A 23,311-nucleotide genomic window follows, 5' to 3' on the forward strand; every position below is an offset into this window, starting at 1 on the left:
CAAAGCCCATCTCTGTCCTTCCTCCTCCTTGCCTCAATGACTGTCTATTTGAGGTAAAATCTTGGTTTTCTTCTAATTTCCTCCAACTCAATAGCCATTAGACAGAGATTTGCCTCATTGGCTCAAGTCTGCTTTATTAAAATCTAATGTGTTTTCGCTTTACATTGAAGGTACATGTGTCTATGCTTGCCCTCGGGTTAAGTGTTTGGGGAGTTATCTTTGATAGTACTCTGTCTTTTGAATCCCTTATGAATAATGTTACGCGGTCCTCTTTTTTTTTTTTTTTTTTTTTTTAAATCCCCGTGACATTGCACGGTTCTATTCAATAAGGGCACGCACAAAAGGGCGACCTTCAAAAGGGCGACCTCAATTGAGCGCCGAATAAATGCGCGTGCAAATAAAGGAGCTCTTCAAAAAGGTGACCTCAATTGAGCACGGCAAATAAAGGTGTTCGTAGATAATTTAGTTGAAATGGCTCTGGAATATGTGAAGAGCAACAAAGGTGCAGATCTACTCGTAGCCGAAGGCTATACATTCAGAAAGGAGAAAACTATCAACGGGAAACACATCTGGAAATGCACTGAATATAGGATTGGAAAATGTTCGTCTCGCTGTCATACCAAAAATGGATTATTTGTCAAGAGACCACGAAATATGTTCAGTAATTGCCTTAATCTAATTTTCTGTAATTTTGAAAACAACAAAATATAGAGAGCTTTAGAAATAGTTCGTTAGAAGTAGTTCGTTAGAAGTTCATGAATTAATTAATTGGATGTTTTAATATTCTTGCTTTCACCTTTTTATACGTTCAATCATTGCCTTTATCTAATAAATTTTCTGTAATAATTTTGTTGCGTTTGCCTTTATTCGCTGCGCCCAATTGACGTCACCCTTTTTAAGCATTCCTTTATTTATGCGCGCAGTTATTCGGCGCTCAATTGAGGTCGCCCTTTTGAAGGTCGCCTTTTATTTATGTGCGCTTTTATTCGCCGCACCCAATTGAGGTCGCCCTTTTGAAGATCGCTTTTATTTATGTGCGCTTTTATTCGCCGCACCCAACTGAGGTCACCCTTTTGAAGGTCGCCTTTTTGTGCGCGCCCTTATTGATGGATACCACATTGCACGCCTGCGACCGCCATCTTTACTTGTACATTGGTCACTTCCCACATTGATTATTGTAATTCTGTTCTCTTTGGTCTCCCATATATACTTCTCCATAAAGTCCAGCTTGTTCAGAATTCAGCTGCCCGTATTATAACTCGGATCTCTTCCATGCAACACATTACCCCATCTCTTAAACAACAATTTTGCATTGATTTTAAAATTCTTCTACTTACCTTCAAAGCACTTCATAACCTTGCTCCATTATACCTATCTGACCTCATACATGTTTATACACCTAACTGCACTCTTAGGTCCTGTACATCTGGTCTTCTCATCACTAACCCCAGCCACATGCCTGATCACCATGGGTTCCTGGGCATTTAGTCATAGTGCTCTTTGTCTCTGGACCTCACTACCACAAAGCATTCGGGACACAGATTCCCTACATATTTTCAAATCCCATCTATTTAGATTACACTACATGACCTTAGGCTGCATTCTTATTGCTGTATTTTCAGTTCCATAGATATATGTATAGGTGTATGTGTACATGCATGTTTTTGTTGGTTGGTTTTATGATTTTATTGTCTCCTTGGGTGTTTAGAAAGGCACCTTGAAATAAAATGTGTTGCTATTATTACTGAATTCATCGACCTCTCACATTAGAACAATCTGGACGAGAACAGGCCATTCAGCCCAACAAAGCTCACTAGTTCTGAAAGTCCCTAGAGTCTTACTGTCTACCACATTACTTGGTAGCTTATTCCAAGTGCCTACTGTTCTTTGTGTAAAGAAAAACTTCCTAATGTTTGTGTGAAATTTACCCTTAACAAGTTTCCAATTTTGTCCCTGTGTTACATTGCAAACAGTTGCCTGATGGCCCAAGCAGACTTGACCTGGGAGAGCCATGTTAACCTGTCATGCAGCATCACTGTCCACAAGGTGGAAGGTCAGGGCCCGAATACAATGAAAGTGTGGTTGACATTTTACAGTGTGTTTGTGTAGTATTCTAAAAGTAAACCTTTCTGTTTTGTATAATGCTTCTGTCACTGTTCTGCTTATTCCCTTTGCTTCTATTCCTGTTTCTCCAGGATTAGACCTCTTGAAGGAGATTCAATCCAGTCTTGAGCTCCCTCCACTTTACACTCATATTAAAGGTAATCTACTTCTCTCCTGTCACTGGTCAGCAGCCCATATGGTCCTTGTCCTTCTGTTTTTAAATGTGTTCTTTTTATGACTGCCAGGCCTCATTGAGAAACACAGAATGGAGGTGTCTGAATCCACAGGATCCCTGGAGGATACATCTTCTCCTGAGGATCCTTACAACAGAGCTGTGGGCTTTGAGACTCGATACACAGAGCTGATTGTCATTAGTCATTACAAAAGAACCTATAATGAGACACACCATGAACTTGAGAAGACTGGGAGGACTCATGCAGAGCTGGTGGAGGAGCGGGCAAAGGAGAAATGTGAGAGAATCTGGACTGAGCAGCTTTTCAGAAGGAGTCCTGGACATAAAACTCCCCCATACGTTGTAGTGGTCAGTGGAGTGGCTGGGATTGGAAAAACCACCATGGTCCAGAAAGTAATGTTTGATTGGACCAGAGGTACTCAGTATAAGAGGTTTGCATTTGTGTTTCTGTTTAGATTCAAGGATCTCAACTTTCTGGACAATGAGAAGGAGCCCCAGATGCCTCTGACCAGGCTAATCGTAAGGCACTATAAATATCTCAATAATCCAAAACTGAAAGAAATCCTGAAGAAACCTGAACATCTCCTCTTTATTTTTGATGGACTAGATGAGTACAGACACAAACTGGACTTCACACGGGAGCGGTTCTGCTCAGACCCAGAGGACTTATTTCCCGTCCATGTCTTGGTCACCAGCCTGATCAGTGGGACCTTACTAAAGGGCTGTTCAGTTTTGATCACAAGCAGACCAACAGCTCTGGAGTCTCTGGACATGAAGAAAGTTGATCGGTTTGCAGAGATCTTGGGGTTCTTCCCTGAACAAAGGCTGATGTACTTTAAGAAGTTCTTTGGTGACACTGATCTGGGTACAGAGGCTTTTCAGTATGTGGAGGATAACGCCATCCTCTACACCATGTGCTTCAACCCCTCGTACTGCTGGATTATGTGCTCTGTGCTGCAGAGACATTTTATGACATCTAAAGATGAGCGAGGAGTCACTCCCAGAACTGTCACTGAACTCTTTGTGATGTTCCTTCAGAACATCCTCACGAATCACAGGAGAGAAGCTGATGACCAACGAGCAAAACTGGTGAAACTGGGAAAAATGGCCTATTATGGAGTGGCCAACAGAGTTCTTGTGTTTTATGATAAGTTTGAGATGTCTACTTTTGGTCTCCAATCAGACCTTTCTTCTCCATTCCTCTCAGGTTTCCTGAAGGAAATCCTACAGAGAGAAAGCACTCTGGAGCACACAACATACACATTCTTCCACCTCACCCTGCAGGAGTTCATGGCTGCCTGCTCCTTTTATCTCGATCCACCAATGGATATTGAAGTGTTGCTTAAGAATCTGGACTCCTGTAAAGATGGCCGGTTTGAGATTTTCACTCGATTCCTGGCAGGATTAGCCAGACCTTCTATTTTTAAAATACTTGGGGAAATTCTGGGGGATTTAAAGAGAAAGACTGCAAAGCAGATACTGGAGTGGATCAAGCAGAAAGCTGAGAGGGCTTTACAAAACAGAAATAAAACTGAAGCTTTGCAAGTTTGCCAGTGGCTCTATGAGACTCAGAATGAGAAATTAATCAGAGACGCCACTGGGAAGGATTTAAATATGGACTTTAGAAACACAACACTATCTCCTCTGGACTGTGCTGTGCTGGCCTCTGTCATCAGCTGTTGTGGAGACCTTCAGGAACTTAACCTGTCATACTCGAATCTTAGCCCAGAATGCATCAAGAGACTGGAGCCTGGCCTTGGCCATTGTATACATGTGAAGTGAGTAACATAACTTTCATGAATTTAGTTTTACTGTTTGTAAATTTGTTCTTCTTTTGGCTGCTCCTGTTAGGGGTTGCCACAGCGTATCTTCTTCCATATCTTTCTATCTTCTGCACCTTGTTCTGTTACACCCATCACCTGCATGTCCTCTCTCACCACATCCATAAACCTTCTCTTAGGCCTACTTCATAACTGGCAGCTCTATCTTTAACATCCCTTTCCCAATATACCCAGCATCTCTCCTCTGCACATGTCCAAAACCAACACAATCTCGACCCTCTGACTTTGTTTCCCAACCGTCCAGCTTGAGCTGACCCTCTAATGTACTCGTGTCTAATCCTATCCATCCTTGTCACACCCAGTTCAATTCTTAGCATCTTTAACTCTACTACCTCCAGCTCTGTCTCCTGCTTTCTGGTCAGTGCCACTGTCTCCATAGTGGGATTTTATTAGATTCACTAAATTCACTGTGTTCCATACATGGAAGATGTAACAGAGTTCTGCCTCGACAATACAAGAAACAATGGCACTACTGCAATGCACACTGTGATTTCTATGAGACTCCATCAGTAGCGTGCTGCTTTAGACCTTCCTCAATTGATCCACATTTTGGGAGAGTAGATCCCCCAGATCTGATTAATGATTAAGCCCAAGATTAGGATTAGTGTCCTTCTCTTATGTGACACCGGTGTAAGTGAGTCATCCCAAAGTGACCTTCATCAGCATTCATCATTCAGTATAATGCTGTACTGTATGTTAATTGGCTAAGTATTGAGGTGTTTGTCAACATACTGATTTAGTAAGAGATGCCCCAGCAGTACTATGAAGACCAAGGCTTTACTTTGATTAATTTCCTGCTTCTGTTATCTTAATAAAGTCTACTTATTCACTTGATGATTTTGCCCGTAGTATTCTAGTTTTGTATTGTATCCAAACTGCATTAAAAGAAAGCAGGCCGTTATGGCCAACTTCTCCTGGTTAATTTTTGTCACAGGTCAGACTCTGTTGTCTTTTGACATAGTGATTTTTGCTTTGTTGCTCATTGATATGAAGCTCCTCTTAAATGTCTCTGACATGAATAATGTCCTCTTTCACTTTTTTCTTGTTATAAACTTTTATTTACTTTGGCTCAAACCTCTTGGGATGTTTTTGAATCAAATAGATTCTCAAAATGTCGTAATTGTTCAGTTAAAAATGATTTTGAAGGTTTTGATTTTATTTAGCATATTATTTGTTTGTTTATCACAATAGAGGTCACCATTGTGCTCATTGCCACTTGTCACATTAGAATTTCCTCTTCATCTTTTCCCACTTCTATGTGGGGCTGATGTGCTTGATCCACCTTCTCTATACCACTTGGTCCTGCACCTCCTCTCCATTCAGACCCTTTTCCTTCAAATCTTCTTTTACTTTATCCATCCACCTCTGCTTTTGGCCTCTCGCTTTGTCTTTCCCTGTATTTCTACTCCATCACTCTTTTGCCCACATCTTCATTGTCTCTCCTCATCACATGTCCATACTGTCTTATACAAGAAAGAAAATTCTGTTGAAAGTGCCACCTCAAATCTACAAGACAGTATGGACATGTGATGAGGTGAGACACTTTTGTTGTAATTTTTGATTGTCTCATTTCTTATTCTGTCCTTTTTTGTATCTCTGCTCATCCATCTCAACGTTCTCATTTCTACCACATCTAGCTTCTTCTCCTGCTGTGTTCCCTTTACTGCTCATGTCTCAACTACATACATCATTTCTGTTCTTAGCAGGGTCTTCAAAACCTTACCTTTAACCTTCACCTTGTCACATTAGAACAATTCTGGTATAAATATGGCTGTGAATGGCATGTTCAATACTCTTCTGGACAGATAAATCTTACAAACAAAATCCTGTCTTGGTGTTAGTCAGATTTGAAGAGTTTTGATATTGCCTTTGGTCCTTGATCTTCGTGCTTGTTTTTTCCATTACATTCACAGCTTCTGTCTCCTTTTGATCTTCTGGTTTTGACCTTGGTACAATCCTGATATCCCTATATTTGCATTTTGTTTTTTTAATTATCTCCTGGTCTTTTGTCCTTAAGCTCACAATATTACTAGGGCTTTCACTGTTGCCCATAACAGCTTCAAAGTCCTGATAACAAAAGTCATTAGTGCTGACATGGTGCAATGTTGTTCACAAGATAATCCTTTTCAATCATCAGTTGTTCTCACAACTTCAATGGTATGCTGGAGGAGTAGGAAAGGACTAGGAAATGAAATGTGAGCAAAAACAAAATAAATAAGCCTACCTGTTGTCTTTACCAAAAAATGAGTAATCAAAGTTAAGAAACAGGACATGAAATCAAAGCTGGAAAACACACAAGAAAATTCACAAAGGTTAGCAAATATTTGTGCAAAACTTAGGCTTAACAAGTTTGTGTCCCTGTGTTTCTACTCGTCTCATTTTAAAATAACAGACTCAGTCCACTGTACCAATTCCCTTCATAATTTTAAACACTTCAATCATGTCTCCTCTTAATCTTCTTTTGTTTAAACTGTAAAGGCTCAGCTCTTTTAATCTTTCCTCATAATTCACCCCCTGTAGCCCTCTAATCAGCCTAGTCGCTCTTCTCTGGACCTTTTCTAGCGCTGCTATGTCCTTTTTGTAGCCTGGAGACCAAAACTGCACACAGTACTCCAGATGAGGCCTCACCCGTGTATATCTATAAAGCCTGAGCAGAACCTCCTTGGACTTGTACTCCACACATCAGGGCGCTATATAACCTGACATTCTGTTAGCCTTCTTAAAGGCTTCTGAACACTGTTGGGCAGTTAATAGCATAGAGTCCACTACGACTCCTAAATCCTTCTCATTCGGTGTACTCTCGATTTTCAGTCCACCCCTTGTGTATTCAAACCTAACATTTTTACTTAATGATAATTTGCATTTATTAACATTAAATTTCAGCAGCCACAAATCTGCCCAAGCTGGACTGTCCCAGTCCCTCTGTAATGATTCAATGAATTTGAGATTATGTGCCAGTCCACCCAGCTTGGTATCATCTGCAAACTTAACCTGCTTGTTAATTATATTCCTATCTAAATCATTTATAAATATTAAAAATAGCAGCAGCCCTAGCTCTGACCCCTGTGAACCCCACTCTTAACATCGGCCAGTTCTGATGAGGTTCCTTGCACCATCACCCTCTGCTTCCTGTGTCTGAGCCAATTCTGCACCCATCTACAAACATCACCCTGAACTCCCACCTCTTTTAATTTGATGCCCAACCTCTCATGTGGCACCTTATCAAATGCTTTCAGGAAGTCAAGATAAATTATGTCATCTGCTCCACTTTGATCGTATCCTTTTGTTGTTATCTCAGAGAGTTTAATTTTGTATGTGGTTTCACAGAACTGATGCTGAAGTTTGTTTGTAATTTTTACAATTGCAAAACATGAAACTCGCTATAAACAGCTGATTTTTGTGGAAAACAAGGAATGTTGCTTCACAAAGGCTCATTTACTGTATATTGCTGCACTTGCATGTATTTTTATTTTTTCCTCTGCAACAGTGTAATGCAAGTAATCTGCAGCCCACCAGTAAAATGAATTATATTTTGTTTTTCCCCTTCACATCACCATGGAGGAGTGCAATGCATTTTTTAGAAATGGAACAACATGCACATTCTTGTGTTTTCTTCCCCACTAGATCTGCACCATGAATTTTGTGACACTATCCCTGCTGCTTTCCTGCTCGATACACACACTTGAGTGAACATCTAGTGTTGTTTTCTCTACAGGTTGGACTCCTGTAGTCTCACCTCTGGATGCTGTGAGTTCCTTTCCTCAGTTCTCTCGTCTGAACACTCGCAGATGGCTGAGGTACAGCTGGACAACAATAACCTGTGGGATTCAGGAGTGAGTCTACTGTGCAATGGGCTGAGGAACAAAAACTGTAAATTAAAGAAGATGAAGTGAGTAAACGCTTGAATGTGTATGTTTGTCGGGTTACCAATGTATTCCTGATGACTTTATGGATATAAGCATTAAAGAATGAAAGGTTGAATTTTAATGACAGATGTATCCAGGTACCTAAGAGAGATTCTTTGGACCAGCAAATCCAATCTCCAGCCTGTGATCCTCTGGCTGCCTTTCTGTTTCTGATCCAATGAATTTTTAAATCTGGTGGTAAACTGGATTTATTTCAAATTCCAGAATAGACTTTGTTATCATTGTATGGCATCAGCACAGCTCTTACTTATTCATCCACTTGACTCAGGATCTGGGGAGGAACCCCAAAAGTGCCAAAGCTGCACTCTACCAACTAGAGCTATTGCTGCATCCCTAAGTACTTGAAACACACTACTAAGAAGTAAAACAGAGCTTCATTGCTATAATGCCATCCTTGGCAGGTTTCTGTCACTGTCTGCATCCTCTTTATCAGCCTGGAGGCCTTTGAAGATCTTAGGACTTTGGTTAACTTACAGAAAGCACTAAAGTATTAACTCCAATACGTGTCCCTGTTAAAAGCCAACCAAGACAAATTGTGTTCTTTATCATCAGCTAAAAAGTCTTGTGTTGCCCCTTCACACTTGTGTGTCCAGCAAGAGCGCATTCTCTTGCTTTTGTAAATAAAATTACATTTCTAGATTTTTTGACGACTGACGTGCAGTTTTGAGACTTGTTTGCTTTGGGTCTCTGGCAATCCCATATTGATTAAAATATTTATTGTAAATATTTAGTTATTTGGGCGGAGTGGTGGCTCTGAGGCTAAGGATCTGTGCTGGCATCCAGAAGGTTGCCGGTTTGAATCCCCGTCACTGCCAAAAGAGATCCTACTCTGCTGGGCTCTTGAGCAAGACCCTTAACCTGTAATTGCTCTAGGGGTGCTGTACAATGGCTGACCCTGCGCTCTGACCCCAAGGGGTATGCGAAAACTAACACATTTCTAATACAAGAAATTGTATAAGGTGAAATAAAGAACAAAAAAAAATCTTTCATTTTACAAAGATTCGGTGCTTGCCCTCATTACTAACTGAGGTTTGATGGTTAATATCCCCCTCTAGTGGGCATTTTTGGAAGTGTTTTTGAACTTATGGGGTTTATGTGTGTTAGGACATTTCATTTTACTTATTTGGCTGGCGCCTTTATCCAAGGTGACTTACAACATTTATGCTACAATGGGCTGCATTTCCTATGGCTTTCCAATTGGTCAAGTGACTTACTCAGGGTCGCACAGTGTCAGTAGTAGGATTTGAACTCACAGCTTCAGGGTATGATGTCCAAAGCTTTAACCACTACACTACACCACATTGCCTGCCATTCAATAGACCACAATAGACAGGAGAGCAGCTTGGCAGCAGATTAATGACACCAAAATACCAAAAAGAGAAACAGAACAGAGAAGAGTTGGTAGCAATTGAGAAATATTTTGCATATTTCTGTATAAATGACTAAATAAATCGATCCAGTCTGCACAGTTAATCAGCAGCTCTAGTCAGGGTATGCTAAACTGAAGTAGTGAGTCTTCAGCCGGGATTTAAAAGCTGAGACCGAAGGGGCATCTCTTATAGTAGCAGGCAGACCATTCCACAGTTTAGGGGCCCTGTAACTAAAAGCTTGACCTCCCACTGTTATTTTATTAATTCTTGGAATCATAAGCAGACCGGCATCTTGAGATCTTAATGTGTGCTCAGGTTTGTAAGTAATGATAAGTTCAGATAAGTAAGCCTGACCTCGGCCATTTAAGGATTTATATGTTAAAAGGAGGATTTTGAAATCTGCCCTAAACTTTACCGGGTGCCAGGGTAAGAATTTAAGAACTGCCATTTTTGTGTTCATATTTTCTTGCTCTTGTAGTAATTCTTGTAGAATGATTTTGAATTAACTGAAAGCTGTATGAAGAACGATTTGAACATCCAGTGAACACCATATTGCAGTAGCCAGTCCTGCTAGAAACAAGTGCACAAATTAATTTCTTAATATACTGCACATTTAGAAAACATCTTCCGATATTTATAAAAAAAAAAAAAAAATGTTGTAATGTGTGTGTTATCTTTGACACTAGCATAAATTGCATTCATTGTGTCATGAATGATCTGTAAATAACATATAAGTGAACTCTGAGTCTCTCCATTTCCTTCTCTTTGGTATGTTTTATTTTTGAGATTTGACGATGTAACTGGGTCATTCAGGTTTCTATTCCACAAAGAAGGCTCATTTCGGGGAGTGGAAATGGCAATGATTCGTGAACCCCTTCATTGGGTGCATGTCATTAGGTCTGCCTATATCTCACTGAGTCTCTCTCTCTCACCCAATCTCCATAGGCTAAACTCGTGCCACTTGACCTCAGGATGTTGTGCTGCTCTCTCTTCAATTCTTTCAGCTGAACACTCACCCCTGACTGTACTGGAGTTAAACAAGAATAACCTGGGGGATTCCGGAGTGCGTCGGCTGTGTGAGGGGCTGGGGAGCCCCAACTGTAAACTAGAGAAACTGAGGTGAGAAAACTGTTTGAAATTGTGAGTGTGTGTAGCCTCACTGCGTAGAGAATAGAAGCGTATGTGTGGGATTTGGCACATCGTCTGCGTCTTCACCTCTTCGGTTCTAATCTCTGCAGCTTGGACTCCTGTAGTCTCACCTCTGGATGCTGTGAGTCCCTCTCATCAGTTCTGTCTGCTGAACACTCACAGATGACTGAGTTACAACTGAACAACAATAATTTAGAGGATTCAGGAATGAGTCTGCTATGTGATGGTCTAAGAAACAAAAACTGTAAATTAGCAAAACTGGGGTGAGTATGCCGGTATATGCGAGTTAAACTGACAGACATATGCAGTTGTTAGAGTTAAAATGTAAGCATTATTTTATTATTCTGCAGTCTAGGTGATCCAAAATCAGTCTCGAACTCCTGCGGTACCTACTTTCTGATCCAAATGATTAATTTAATTCCTAGTTATCTTACATATCGCTTTGCTTTTGTTTCTTATTTGAATTATTAAAAATGGGTTATTATTGTAAGGAATTAAAACATCCATTTCTCACTTTTAAAGGCTCTTGATTTAGGAAAAAGGATCACATACTGTAAATCTGTTCTCCTAGGACACCCATTGTGGGTTACATTGCCAGCACTTAATGATGATGATGATGATATGATTATTATCATCATCCTCCTTCTCCTCATGTGAGCTTGTTATATTTGATAAGCCTCCTCCATTCCCAATCTATTGTACACATTTCTTCCCTGATACCACTTTCTTCTTTCTCCACGGTCCATTTTCTTTTTAGCCGGCCTCATCTCTTCTGTCCTTTCACCTCCATATCTATGATTCTTCTCCCTACATTGTTGACCTCTTTTCTCATTACTTTCCCGTACCACTTTAACCTTCTCTCTTGTATTTTCTTTGAGATTTCCCCAGCTTTAACTCTGCCTCTCTTTCCCCTCATTCATGAACTTATCAAGCTTTGTTACTCCCCACATCCACCTTAACATCCTTATTTCTTTGTCTTCCAGTTTTTCATGCATTTCTTAACTGCCCAAATTTTTGATCCATCCAACAATGCTGGTCTAACCATAGTTTCATAGCCATTACTCTAATTCTTTGATCCCATAACTAAAGATTTTTTCAATCTCTCCAATGTGATTGATTCATTATTTCAAATTTGTCTCCTCTAGACTCTCCCTACAGAAAACATTTGAGTATATTTTGAAACATGTAAAAGAATATTTTTGATCTTTTCAATCAGGGCCCATTTTTTAATCCAAGTGTTGGTTGAAGCCTGCTTGTGGTGGTTGGGGACTGCCTGTTTGATTTGAGGCCATACCCGAGCAGACTGGCTTGCTTTGTGAGATTTCTATCAAGCCTGACGCAATTTCCCCATGTCTGTGTCTCTGTTATATGACATCTACACTTGTTATGGTAGCTGTGAAAGAAAAGGAGCCACAATATTTTAATTTAACAAAAGGAGGTATTTAATAGGATTAATGCTGATCCAAGTGAAGTCCTGAATGGCGAGTTAATGCAGTGCACACCCTTTATAGTGCAAAATCTTCCTTGCTCTCTTGCATTCCATAAATGAAAGCCAAACTGCTTGGTTTGTAGCTACAAGAGTTAGGTTGTGTCTGGTGACCCTTAGTTAGCACACGTTTCAACAGCGTGAAACTCCAAAGTACCCATAAAGATACATATTTGGTTACAACTTAAAGAAAATAACTAGTACCGTGTTTCCCCGAAAATAAGACCGGGTCTTATATTAATTTTTGCTCCACTAGGGCTTATTTTCAGGGGATATCTTATATTTATTCATGTACAACAATATATATTTATCCAAATACAGTCATGTCATCTTCTGGAATATCGTCATAACACTCCACATTCAAACCCTGAATTTCTTGCTACTCCTGCCGCTTTTAGGATCCTCCAGGATTGATGTGTGCGCTTTGATATTTGATGAATGGTTTGATGTGGTGAAGCGAAATGCCGACATACAAATGCATACATGGTGTTTTTATATTCAAACGTCGCATATTCCCCAAGTAATGGCACGATACATTGTAAAAGTCACACATACCATCTTCTGTGCCTTTTTTTTTTTCTTTTTTTGCACCTTCACAATACCATCAAAATGTACGGCAGCATATTTGAGCCACAGAGAAAAATAAATAAGGACATAATGAAAATGTCTGTTTTGTGATTAAAGTGGCAATTTCAGCTTTAACCTCAAAATGTCCACTTTAACCTCGTAGTTTATCATTAAAGCAGACTGTCATAAACGTCATCTTAAAACCGACCCAGTTGTTAATCGCTGCTCGCTTCTGGGGCTTCCTCCTGACCTGACAGCAGTGGCAACAACACTATTTATTTATTTATATAGCACATTTTCATACAAATAATGCAGCTCAAGGTGCTTTACATGATGAAGAAAGAGAAAAAAGAGAAAATAAATAAAAATTAGAATAAGGGAACACTAATGGCCAGGGAGGACAGAAAAAACAACAAAAAAAACTCCAGACAGCTAGAGAAAAAAAAAAAAAATCTGCAGGGGTTTCAGGCCATGAGACCACCCAGCCCCCTCTAGGCATTCTACCTAACATCAATAACCTCAATCAGTCCTCATGGTATTCAGGGTTCTCATGGAAGAACTTGATTATGAGTCACGTGGACTTCTGGCCTTTAATCCATCAATGTGGGGACATCACGGTGCTTTGATCAGGTGGTGGTGGCGCAGGTCGCCACCCCAGAAACCCAGAAAAAGAACAGAAGAGAAAGTAGGGTTTAGTACGGATTTTGGACCCACTATGAATAATCATGATAATTAATTGAATATACAGAGCATCAGGATTAAACTAAAATGAAGCTATGAGAAAGCCATGTTAAAGTAATGTGTTTTAGCAGTTTTTTTAAAGTGCTCCACTGTATTAGTCTGGCGAATTCCTACTGGCAGGCTATTCCAGATTTTAGGTGCATAACAGCAGAAGGCCGCCTCACCACTTCTTTTAAGTTTAGCTCTTGGAATTCTAAGCAGACCCTCAGTTGAAGATCTAAAGTTACGATTTGGAATGTAAGGTGTCAGACATTCCAAAATATAAAATGGAGCAAAATTATTTAACGCTTTGTAAACTATAAGCAGGATTTTAAAGTCAATTCTAAATGACACACGTAACCAATGTAGTGACATCAAAACTGGAGAGATGTTCCCGGATTTTCTTTTCCTAGTTAAGATTCTAGCATCTGCATTCTGCACTAGCTGCAATTGATTTATGTCATTTTTGGGTAGTCCTGAGAGGAGAGCGTTGCAGTAATCTAGTCGACTGAAAACAAAAGCGTGGATTAATTTCTCAGCATCTTGCAATGTTATAAGGGGTCTAACTTTTGCTATATTTCTTAAGTGGAAAAATGCTGTCCTAGTAAATCTGATTTAATATGTGATTTAAAATTCAGGTCAGAGTCAATAGTTACCCTTAAATTCCTTACCTCCGTTTTGACTTTTAATCCTAATGCATCATGTTTATTTCTAATAACCTGATTAGTGATCGGCAATAATGGCTATAAAATTTCTGTTTTCTCTTTAGTTTGAGAAAATTACTACTCATCCATTCAGAAACACAAGTAAGACATTGTGTCAGTGAATCAAGAGAGTCGGGGTCGTCAGGTACCATTGATAAGTACAGTTGTGTGTCATCAGCATAGCTGTGGTAGATCACGTTATGCCCTGAGATAATCTGACCTAACGGAAGCATGTAAGTCGAAAAGAGCAGCGGACCCAGGATAGAGCCTTGTGGAACACCATATAGGATATCATGTGTCTTTGAGTTGTAATTACCACAACTTACAAAGAATTTTCTACCTGCCAGGTAGGATTCAAACCAATTTAAGACACTGCCAGAGAGGCCCACCCATTGACTAAGGCGATTTCTAAGAATATTATGATCAATGGTTAGCGAATGCGGCACTCGGATCTAAGAGGATGAGAACAGATAAATGGCCTCTGTCTGCATTTACCTGCAAGTTATTTACGACTTTAACGAGTGCAGTTTCTGTACTGTGATTGCAAGCAGCATCGCCACACAGAACACATTAAATGTATGATATTCCAGCTCTCTGCACATTTAGAATTCTTAGATTTATACTTGATATCACTTTCATGATGAAATACATCCAATTATGATTGTTACATTTTACAGATAAATCGTTAACTTTGTTTAAATAATGAATACTCTTATTAATTACACAAATGGAGGTGGCAAAGTGTTAGCATTGCTGTCTCGCAGGAAGTCACGTCCCTTGTGAGCCCTGCCTGGAGTTTGCAGGTTTTCCTGGTGGGTTTCCACAGTGTGCTCAGTTTTCCTTCCAAAGACATGAAGGTTTGGGGATTTGGTGAAGCTACAATGACGCCAGTATATATGTGTGCTTGTGTTCACCTTGCAATGAGCTGATGCCCCGTTCAGAGATTTTGTTTCTGTCTTGCGCCAATGCTCCTGGAATGGGCGCATCCCCGAATTGATGGATGTAATCATTAAACATCCTGTTCAGAGATATTGTGGCAGTTTTATCCTCAGAATTTAATGGATGTTTCGGGCACACACATCGCATCACATGATGTATAAACCTGGCCTTCGGCGTCTTACTTTTCAGCTGACAATCTTGACTAGGGCTTATATTACAGAGCAGCCTGAAAATTATACTAGGGCTTATTTTCAGAGTAGGTCTTATTTTCGGGGAAACACAGTATGAAACTATTTAACATAATGAACTATGCTACATATGCTTATTGTTAAACAACTATGTATATTTTCCTAGTGTTAGGATTTAAAGTTAACAGAGCAGAATACAAACCCTGAAGGGACACATACAGATTGAGCCTTTATTGTACCACATATCCAACTGTAGAAGTGAAGTGCATGATGTCACTGACACAGCACTTTAGAAGATTGACACCACACATTCGTGGGTACGCTCTAAGATTAGATAAAAAGTCTTCAAATACAGTATCGCATGCTTTGCTTTGTGCATTGTCTTTTGGGTTTAAGAAATGTTTAAGTATCAGTTTTAAAATTTGGGTTGTGGTTTGGCTTTAAAAACAGGTAGGACAGATACTGGTTATGAACTCTTGCTTGGTTATTCATAATATCTCTTCTCCTGGTTACTACATTAAAACATTACAAACGTAATAACATCTGCCTAGTAACTCAAGGCTACAAATGAGTGCACACATATTTATAATGTATTTTTGTGGAAATGACAATCCTAACTAGAAATAATGATCATGCAGTAATAAACTGAATTTTAGTTCCATGTGGAATAGCAAACCATCACAGTTTGAACAAGTCATAGTGACTCATCAGCAAATCACAGCCTAATATGATGATAAACTATTTCTCATACCGCTTAGAAGATATCAAACACTGAAACTTCACCAATTATCTTCACCAAATGAACAAGACTGAAGAGTCAAAATGAGCAGAGTTAGCTTCACTTGACTGTACAAAACTACTGAGCTTGTTGTGCACTCCACTTGACTTGCAGTCCAAAATTGTTTAAACTTGTGATGCTCTTTGATAGGAGTTGGAAAGGAAGAGGTTCACATCCACCAATGATGACATGTGTGCTGTCCTTTTCTGGTCAGCTGTTACCCTCGCAATGCAAAATGTCTTCTTGCAGCTGCATTAGTGCTGAAAGTACTACAGGCAAGTTTAGCAAGCAAGAAGGAAGGTCCACTGTGACTTTAGCACCATGCATCATCTCTGACGATTATCGAGAGAGAGCAATAAAGACTAGGAGATGGTTATTCAAAAAAATCAGCAATGGTTAGACAAAGCAAGGGGCCAAAGCCATGAAATCAGAAGAAAACTGGAACCAAAAGAAAAGTGGCACAACAAAGTCAAACCCAGAAGAAACAAATCTAGCACTGGGGCCTGCTTGAATTAAACAAGTAATGATATTGAAGAGTTTGACAGCAGTTTTATCCACAGTGGGATGCCACATGAAGTGACAATGTGTTTATCTATTGCCACTTCAGTGATGTCATCTGCACCATGATCATGGTCATGTGACACCTCCAAGCAACCTCATGTAAATAAAAAACAAACCTTCTCAGAGTAAAGTTAAAGTAGAAAATGGGTGACCATCGTATTTCCTATGTGAAAAAAACAAGAAGTTTAACTCAAGTACTATAGTGAAGAACTGAATTCCCAGGGAGTTTGGGTCCCCTGCTGGAAACTGTGTTAGCTTCACACATGGACAAGGTGAGAAATGTACTGTGGAAAAGTCGTTCTGCATACAGTGCTACCTCAAATCCACAGTGGCGGCAAAATAAACACAGCAATAACAACAGATGAATCCGTTTACAAATATTAATGATAGGGGCAGCGCAGTGACGCAATGGTAGTGCTGCTGCCTCACAGTAAGGAGACCTGGGTTTGCTTCCCGGGTCCTTCCTGCAGGAAGTTTGCACGTTCTCCCCGTGTCTGTGTGGGTTTCCTCCGGGTGCTCTGGTTTCCTCACACAGTCCAAAGTCAAGTAGGTTAGGTGGATTGGCGACAGTAAATTGACCCGGGTTTGCGGGCGAGTGTGTTAGGCCTGTCCGTTTGTTTGTTCCTACCTTGTGACTTGTGTTAGCTGGGATAGGCTCCAGCGCCCCCCATGACACTGTTCAGGACTAAGCGGGTTAGAAAATGATGACTGATATTTATATTTGGCTTGTGTCACAGCATCTTTTTCAGCCCAAATATAAATTTAGGCTCTGCTGTGAGACTCGCAATAAAAGTTGACCGAGACAAACACATCAGCCAGCTCAGGCTGTTGTCTTCTCCGGGTGCTTTTGAAGTGTGAAGAAGTTAGGAGGATGGATCAGGTTTATGGACGACTACAATTCAGAGCTTCCATGGTTGAATGGGTCGGTGTTTGTGGTCTGGTGTTGTGTGGTGTGGTAACACCTTTTTATAACTTTAAGATAGTGCTGAGTTGGTACAATCAACCAATTAGTGTCTGTCTAAGCTTGGGAATGCAGATTTGCCTGAGAGAGTTGCTCTGTCTGTCTCTCTGGCTACAAACTCACTTTCTGCCTCCTAACCTCCACAGGCTCTTCTCGTGTGGTCTCACCTCTGGTTGCTGTGAAGCCCTCTCCTCAGTTCTTTCTTCAAAACACTCTTGCCTGACTGATCTGGAACTCGGGCACAACAATCTGAAGGACTCGGGTGTGCGTCTGCTGAGTGAGAGTCTGAAGAACACAGATTGCAAATTGAATAAACTGAGGTGAGGAAATACATTTGGTTTCATTTATATATAAAAAATGAAAACTAGCAGCAGCACTTGCTGCAGCTCAATGTGAAATGAAATGCATGTTAAGGGTTTCTAAATCAATTCCACAAAAGTGAAATTTTTGACCCCAAACCAAAATTTTATCAACAAAACGCACTATTGGGAGCAACTGTACACTTGTACCAAGTCTTAAACATGAGGCACTTCACTAATTAAGCGAGGGTATGGAAACGAAATAATAATCGCAACAAAACATTCCCTTTAATATTCTCCTGTACAAATGGGGAATGCGGGCAAAGTTTTGGCAGAAGTAGGTTAATAACTTGGATTTGCATATCAGACAAACACTCGTTCAGCTTTATAGATTGGAATTGATAGATATTTGTGTATTGGCTTGCCATTGCACTGCTGGTTCTTCAATCCTCTTTGAACAATGCTGGTTTATATAGATGATAGCTAAATTTTTGTCTAAAGCTATGGAAACCCAAATCCAACTTGTCTTGAGAAGTGCTCAGACAACATCTTTTCGTAAAATGAGGAAAGGGGGAATTTCATACCAACTGAAATGGGATATGAAATCACACACAAAGGTTGACGTATCGATCGATCGATCCAAAGTTTCAGCTTTTTTTTGCCACTTTGTCTTTCTCACACGTGACTGAAGTCCATGTGTAACTTTTATTTTTTTTTTGTGAGTACCTTTGGTAAAGGCAAGTCCTTCTAGTTAGTTGGTTTGCTTCTGATTTCTCCTCAGCCCTGGTTTAAATTGAAATTGCTAAATAACTATTTTCATTCCTGCTGAAGATGGTTTAAAAAGAAGAGCAAACTCACTGGACTCTCCAAGCTCCTTGTCTTTTTAGTGAGACAGGAGGATGAATTGATAATTTAATAATCAATGACAACCACCCAGAAGGACACCACAGAAGGAGTGTACTTTATTGTTCCCACACCAATAAATGTTGAAAAAGGAAAGGTGAATTTTAACTTTGGCAATACCGGTAATTAACCAGATAATTTGGCAAGGCTGCTACTTTATTTTCCTTAGCTTTCTGTGTTGTAGAAGGAGGTCACTGCCCTTTAGACTTATAGCAATGTACTGTAACTGAAGCTCACTCGTTTTAAGAAATACAATTTATTGATAAACAGAAGGATTATAGAAATATAATGACTGCATATACACTATATTGCCAAACATATTGGGATCCCCCTCCAAATCATTGAATTCAGGTGTTCCAATCACTTACATGACCACAGGTGTATAACGTCAAGCACCTCGGCTTGCAGACGGCTTCTGCAAATATTTGTGAAAGAATGGCTCACTCTCGGGAGCTCAGTGAATTCAAGCGTGGTACCGTGAGAGGATGCCATCTGCGCAATAAGTCCATTCGTGAAATATCCTTGCTACTAAATATTCCATGGTCAACTGTTAGTGGTATTCGGCATACAAAGCCATTTTGGATAATTTCATGCTCCCAACTTTGTGGGAACAGTTTGGGGATGGCCCCTTCCTGTTCCAACATGACTGCACATACATCAGTGCACAAAGCAAGGTCTGTAAAGAAATGGGCGAGCGAGTTTGATGTGGAGGAACTTGACTGGCCTGCACAGAGCCCTGACCTCAAGCCGACAGAACACCTTTGGGATGAATTAGAGCGGAGACTGCGAGCGAGCCAGGCCTTCTCAACCAACATCGGTGCCTGACCTCACAAATGCTGTCCTTGAAGAATGGTCACAAATTCCCCTAAACACACTCCTACACCTTGTGGAAAGCCTTCCCAGAAGAGTTGAAGCTGTTAGAGCTGCAAAGGGTGGGCCAACTCCATATTAAAGCCTATGTATTAAGAATGGGATGTCATTAAAGTTCATGTGTGTGTAAAGGCAGGCGTCCCAATAAGTTTGGCAATATAGTGTATGTATTGACATATAAGACTGACGCAGACACACTTGACAGACAAATGCATAACATAGAGAGGCTGGCTGTTTACTGATATTCAGAGTTCTACTTTATCTTGGCACAGATAAATAGTTAATGATGCCAAGTCTTTATGGATGATTTCCGATGTTGTGTGGAGTTGTTGCTTTCTTGCTGCTCCGGGTTCAAGTAGAGGAGTCTTCTTGCATTGGAGTGCACTCTTTCTCTTTGCTGCATGATCCTTTGCTTGTGGTGTTCTCTGATGTCCCTTTCTCAGCTTGCGTTCTGCTGCTAGGACCTATGCTGTGTTGTCTGCAACTCCATAGGAAACAGCATTACTCTTTGTGGCACAAGCGCTTAGATGCTGAAGGTGCTGCTTCTCAGCCTTCTGACTAGCTCACTCTTCATCTTGACAAACTCAGCTCTCAGATTCACAAGGAGAAGAGTCTATCAGATGTGACTCTCCAAGGAAGAGTGGCTCATAGCTTTTTAGGACAAGAGGGCGGATTTCAGAGGTTTTCAGTCATTTTGTAGAATAGGAGCAAAGCCACCTGAGAGAGCCAGAGAGTGTCCAACCTTCCTCATGATGGTGCAGTGAATTTTAAGGGAATGTATAACTTCTCCTGATTGGATTAGAGTCCGTTTCAGTTACAAAATCAGTTGTCATACTTTGATTTACAACAATTTACTTCTTGTATAGTCCAAAAATCACACAAGACACGCCTCAATTCAGAGAGAGACCCCTTCCAAGTAGGTTGGGCATGCAGTGGGTTTCGAAAAATGGGGTAAAATGCAACACACAAAACAGAACACAAGTAATCCTCTTCACAAATGTAAGCTATTTCACCTTGCTTGAGTCCATTTCGCACCTCCTGGCTCAAGAAGTCTGCAGAGGGGCCTTTGGAGAGATGACTTTACACCTCTGATTTACACCTTTGTTATCAGATGACGTCCAGGGAGATCCTGGTACAAGGTGTTCAGTCACTTAGCTTGTAGTAGTAGGGTGTTATACCATGTTAGCCATTATAGATGTATTGAGAGGCCAAGAAAATGACCGCTTTTTATGGGCTAACTAAAAATATTACAATATGAAAGCTTTGGAGGCAACTCGAGCCCCTTCTTCAGGCAAGATGTAATTACGTCTACATTACATTACATTTGGTCTTGCCTGAAGAAGGGGCCTCAGTTGCCTTGAAAACTTTCATATTGTAATCTTTTTAGTTAGCCAATAAAAGGGGTCATTTTGCTTGACTTCTCATTGCAGTCACTTAGTTTGGAATGCAAGTGGGGGAGGCACAGCTGGATGCTTGCATCCTTGGTAAATCTGCATGCTTAACAGATCTGGTGTGCCATGAAAGCCTAGAAGAAAGGGCAATGTCCACTTTGTCCTACTGGGATGGAGGACCAGATTAAAAAAAAAAATCCATCCCATACTGCAAGGTTGCACTTGATAGCTGATGAGGCCAAAGAAAAGAGATACAGTAGGACATAACATGAAGCTGTCACATGGCAGTAGCTCCAAAGATGAAACACAAAAGTCTAATGTGACATAAACTGGGGGAGAGGGAGAGAGAAAAACTGTGACAGTGGAGGAAATACAACTGGGAATAATTTGAGGGCTTTACAAAGGACAGCAAGGAACTCCTTAGCTAAACAGGGGATGATATGCAGGATTAGATAGATAGATAGATAGATAGATTAGGCAAAAGTCCAGGGAAGGCATGGTTTTTGGGGGGTCAGAGACTAAATGTCAGGTGACTGAATGGCAGAGGACATCAGGATGGCTGCATACAGGGACAAGTAAAAGAAATCAGGTTAGTGAGATGGCACCCGAGTAAATCTTTATCTTTAAGGGCTACTCAGTGAAACAGAAGGGAAAGTCTTGTTTATGAAAGTGACAGTAAGGATCAGAGAGAGAGAGACTGGGGGGGGGGTGGTGATACAGCAGTCTGACTAGGGTGGGGTGCTTCACTAACCCCTGGAGGTGCCTTCTTTGAGAGCCAGTGCACAAGGAGGACATATTGATTCGGTGCAGCAAAGAGCAGTACTGGTGCCATTAGATGCTCAATGCACTGTAAGTACTTCTGGGAACGAGATCTGAAAGAAGTGTCCATCTTGACAGAAGACTGCACAAGTGACATCTTGAAGTGTTTGTGACTGTCATTTTTAATATTTTCCGCAGGATGAAGAATAACCGTATCAGTGAGGAAGAAAAGAGGAACATGAAGATACTAGAGAAGCACCTGAAAAGACCTGGATGGCAAATAGAAATTTTTGCATAAGGCAAGCAGAATTGCTGAATTTCTGTCCTGTCACCATTTTGCTAAATATACTCTTCATTATTTATTTTAAAATTGATGACACAAAGTTTAGCCAAACTATTTAAATTTGTTGTAAGGTTGGTTTGTTTTTTTAAAATAGTTTAATAAAATAAATTGTGGAAATGCTTCCGCTTGGCTGTCAGTCAGTGCGCCCTCTAGTGGTAAGCTGTTAAGATTTGAAAAGACAGATGCAGGTTGAGTTCCTACCACTGAAAGACCTGACAACTTGTGTTCATGTACTTGGGACTTCTGAAAAGTGTTCTCTGAATAAAGTCAGAGTTTTGCTTTTGATATTTCATTTAAAGAAAGTATTTTTCCTTTTTCCAGGAAATGGTCTGCATTTATACAGATACTGATCAGAAGATTTTAATATAATTATTCCCTTTGATATTTTACAGTTGTATTTTCACCCATTAGACCCAGGTAACTGTTGGTAATGTATGTGATTTTTCACACACAGATGGCATTGCCGCACATTCAACATTAAGAGACCCTTCAGTGAGCTTTAGTGTCTACTAGACATGATAGCTGTATAGTCGTCAAGCTGTTCAAAATTTTCACTTTTCACCCCAGAATGTGGACACTCTGGACACAGTTGGTAACACTTACTAGAATGAAGCACACAGTGAAGTAGAAGCAGATGTATGGGTCCCAGGAGACTGTGTAGACCTTAGGTCCGTAGCTTATAAACAGTTTTCATTACTATTTGGGTCCATAGCTTATAAACAGTTGTCATTACTATTTGTCAACCTAGCAATGCCTAATATTTAAGATTTAGTGACAAAGTTGAACCCACATTTTTACTATTCTTATGTAGTACATCAGTCAGTCAGTCATTCTCTAAACTGGGCATAAGGTGGGAACAAACCTTGGACAGGGTGCCAGTCCATTACACACATACACACCCCAGCCATACACTATGACCAATTTAGGTTAATCTCTAGTCCACCTAACCTGCATGTCTTTGGACTGTGGGAGGACACTCATGCAGACACAGGGAGAACATGCAGACTCCTAGCAAGGAGGACCTGGGACGCAAAACCTGGCCTCCTTACTGCGAGGCAGCAGTACTGCCACTGTACCACCCTATGTAGTACGTGTTTCTCTTAATACATGCAATTAGTAATTAAAACTCTTTTTATATTAATTTTTTGGTAAGAATTTCCTTAACAATCCCCTTCTTAAAGTATCACAAGGCTGGTATATGTGTTTGTTGAAGCAAAATGAAGGGAGTCTTATTCTTCATAAATGCCCACATGAAGGTAC

General features: G+C 40.3%; 1 protein-coding gene across 1 annotated transcript; it reads left to right on the forward strand.

The window, feature by feature from the left end:
* The first annotated feature begins 1,841 nt into the window (after positions 1–1,841).
* Positions 1,842–22,294, forward strand: LOC114666883 (NACHT, LRR and PYD domains-containing protein 3-like). The gene is made up of 7 exons (XM_028821924.2): positions 1,842–2,261; positions 2,349–4,074; positions 7,853–8,026; positions 10,379–10,552; positions 10,672–10,845; positions 17,633–17,806; positions 21,907–22,294. Exons 2-7 carry the CDS (start codon positions 2,369–2,371, stop codon positions 22,004–22,006), a joined length of 2,502 nt encoding a protein of 833 aa, XP_028677757.2. The 5' UTR covers positions 1,842–2,261; positions 2,349–2,368; the 3' UTR covers positions 22,007–22,294.
* The last annotated feature ends 1,017 nt before the right edge of the window (positions 22,295–23,311 follow it).

The sequence above is a fragment of the Erpetoichthys calabaricus genome, chromosome 1 (genome assembly GCF_900747795.2).
Source record: "Erpetoichthys calabaricus chromosome 1, fErpCal1.3, whole genome shotgun sequence".
NCBI classification, from domain to species: Eukaryota; Metazoa; Chordata; class Cladistia; order Polypteriformes; family Polypteridae; genus Erpetoichthys; species Erpetoichthys calabaricus.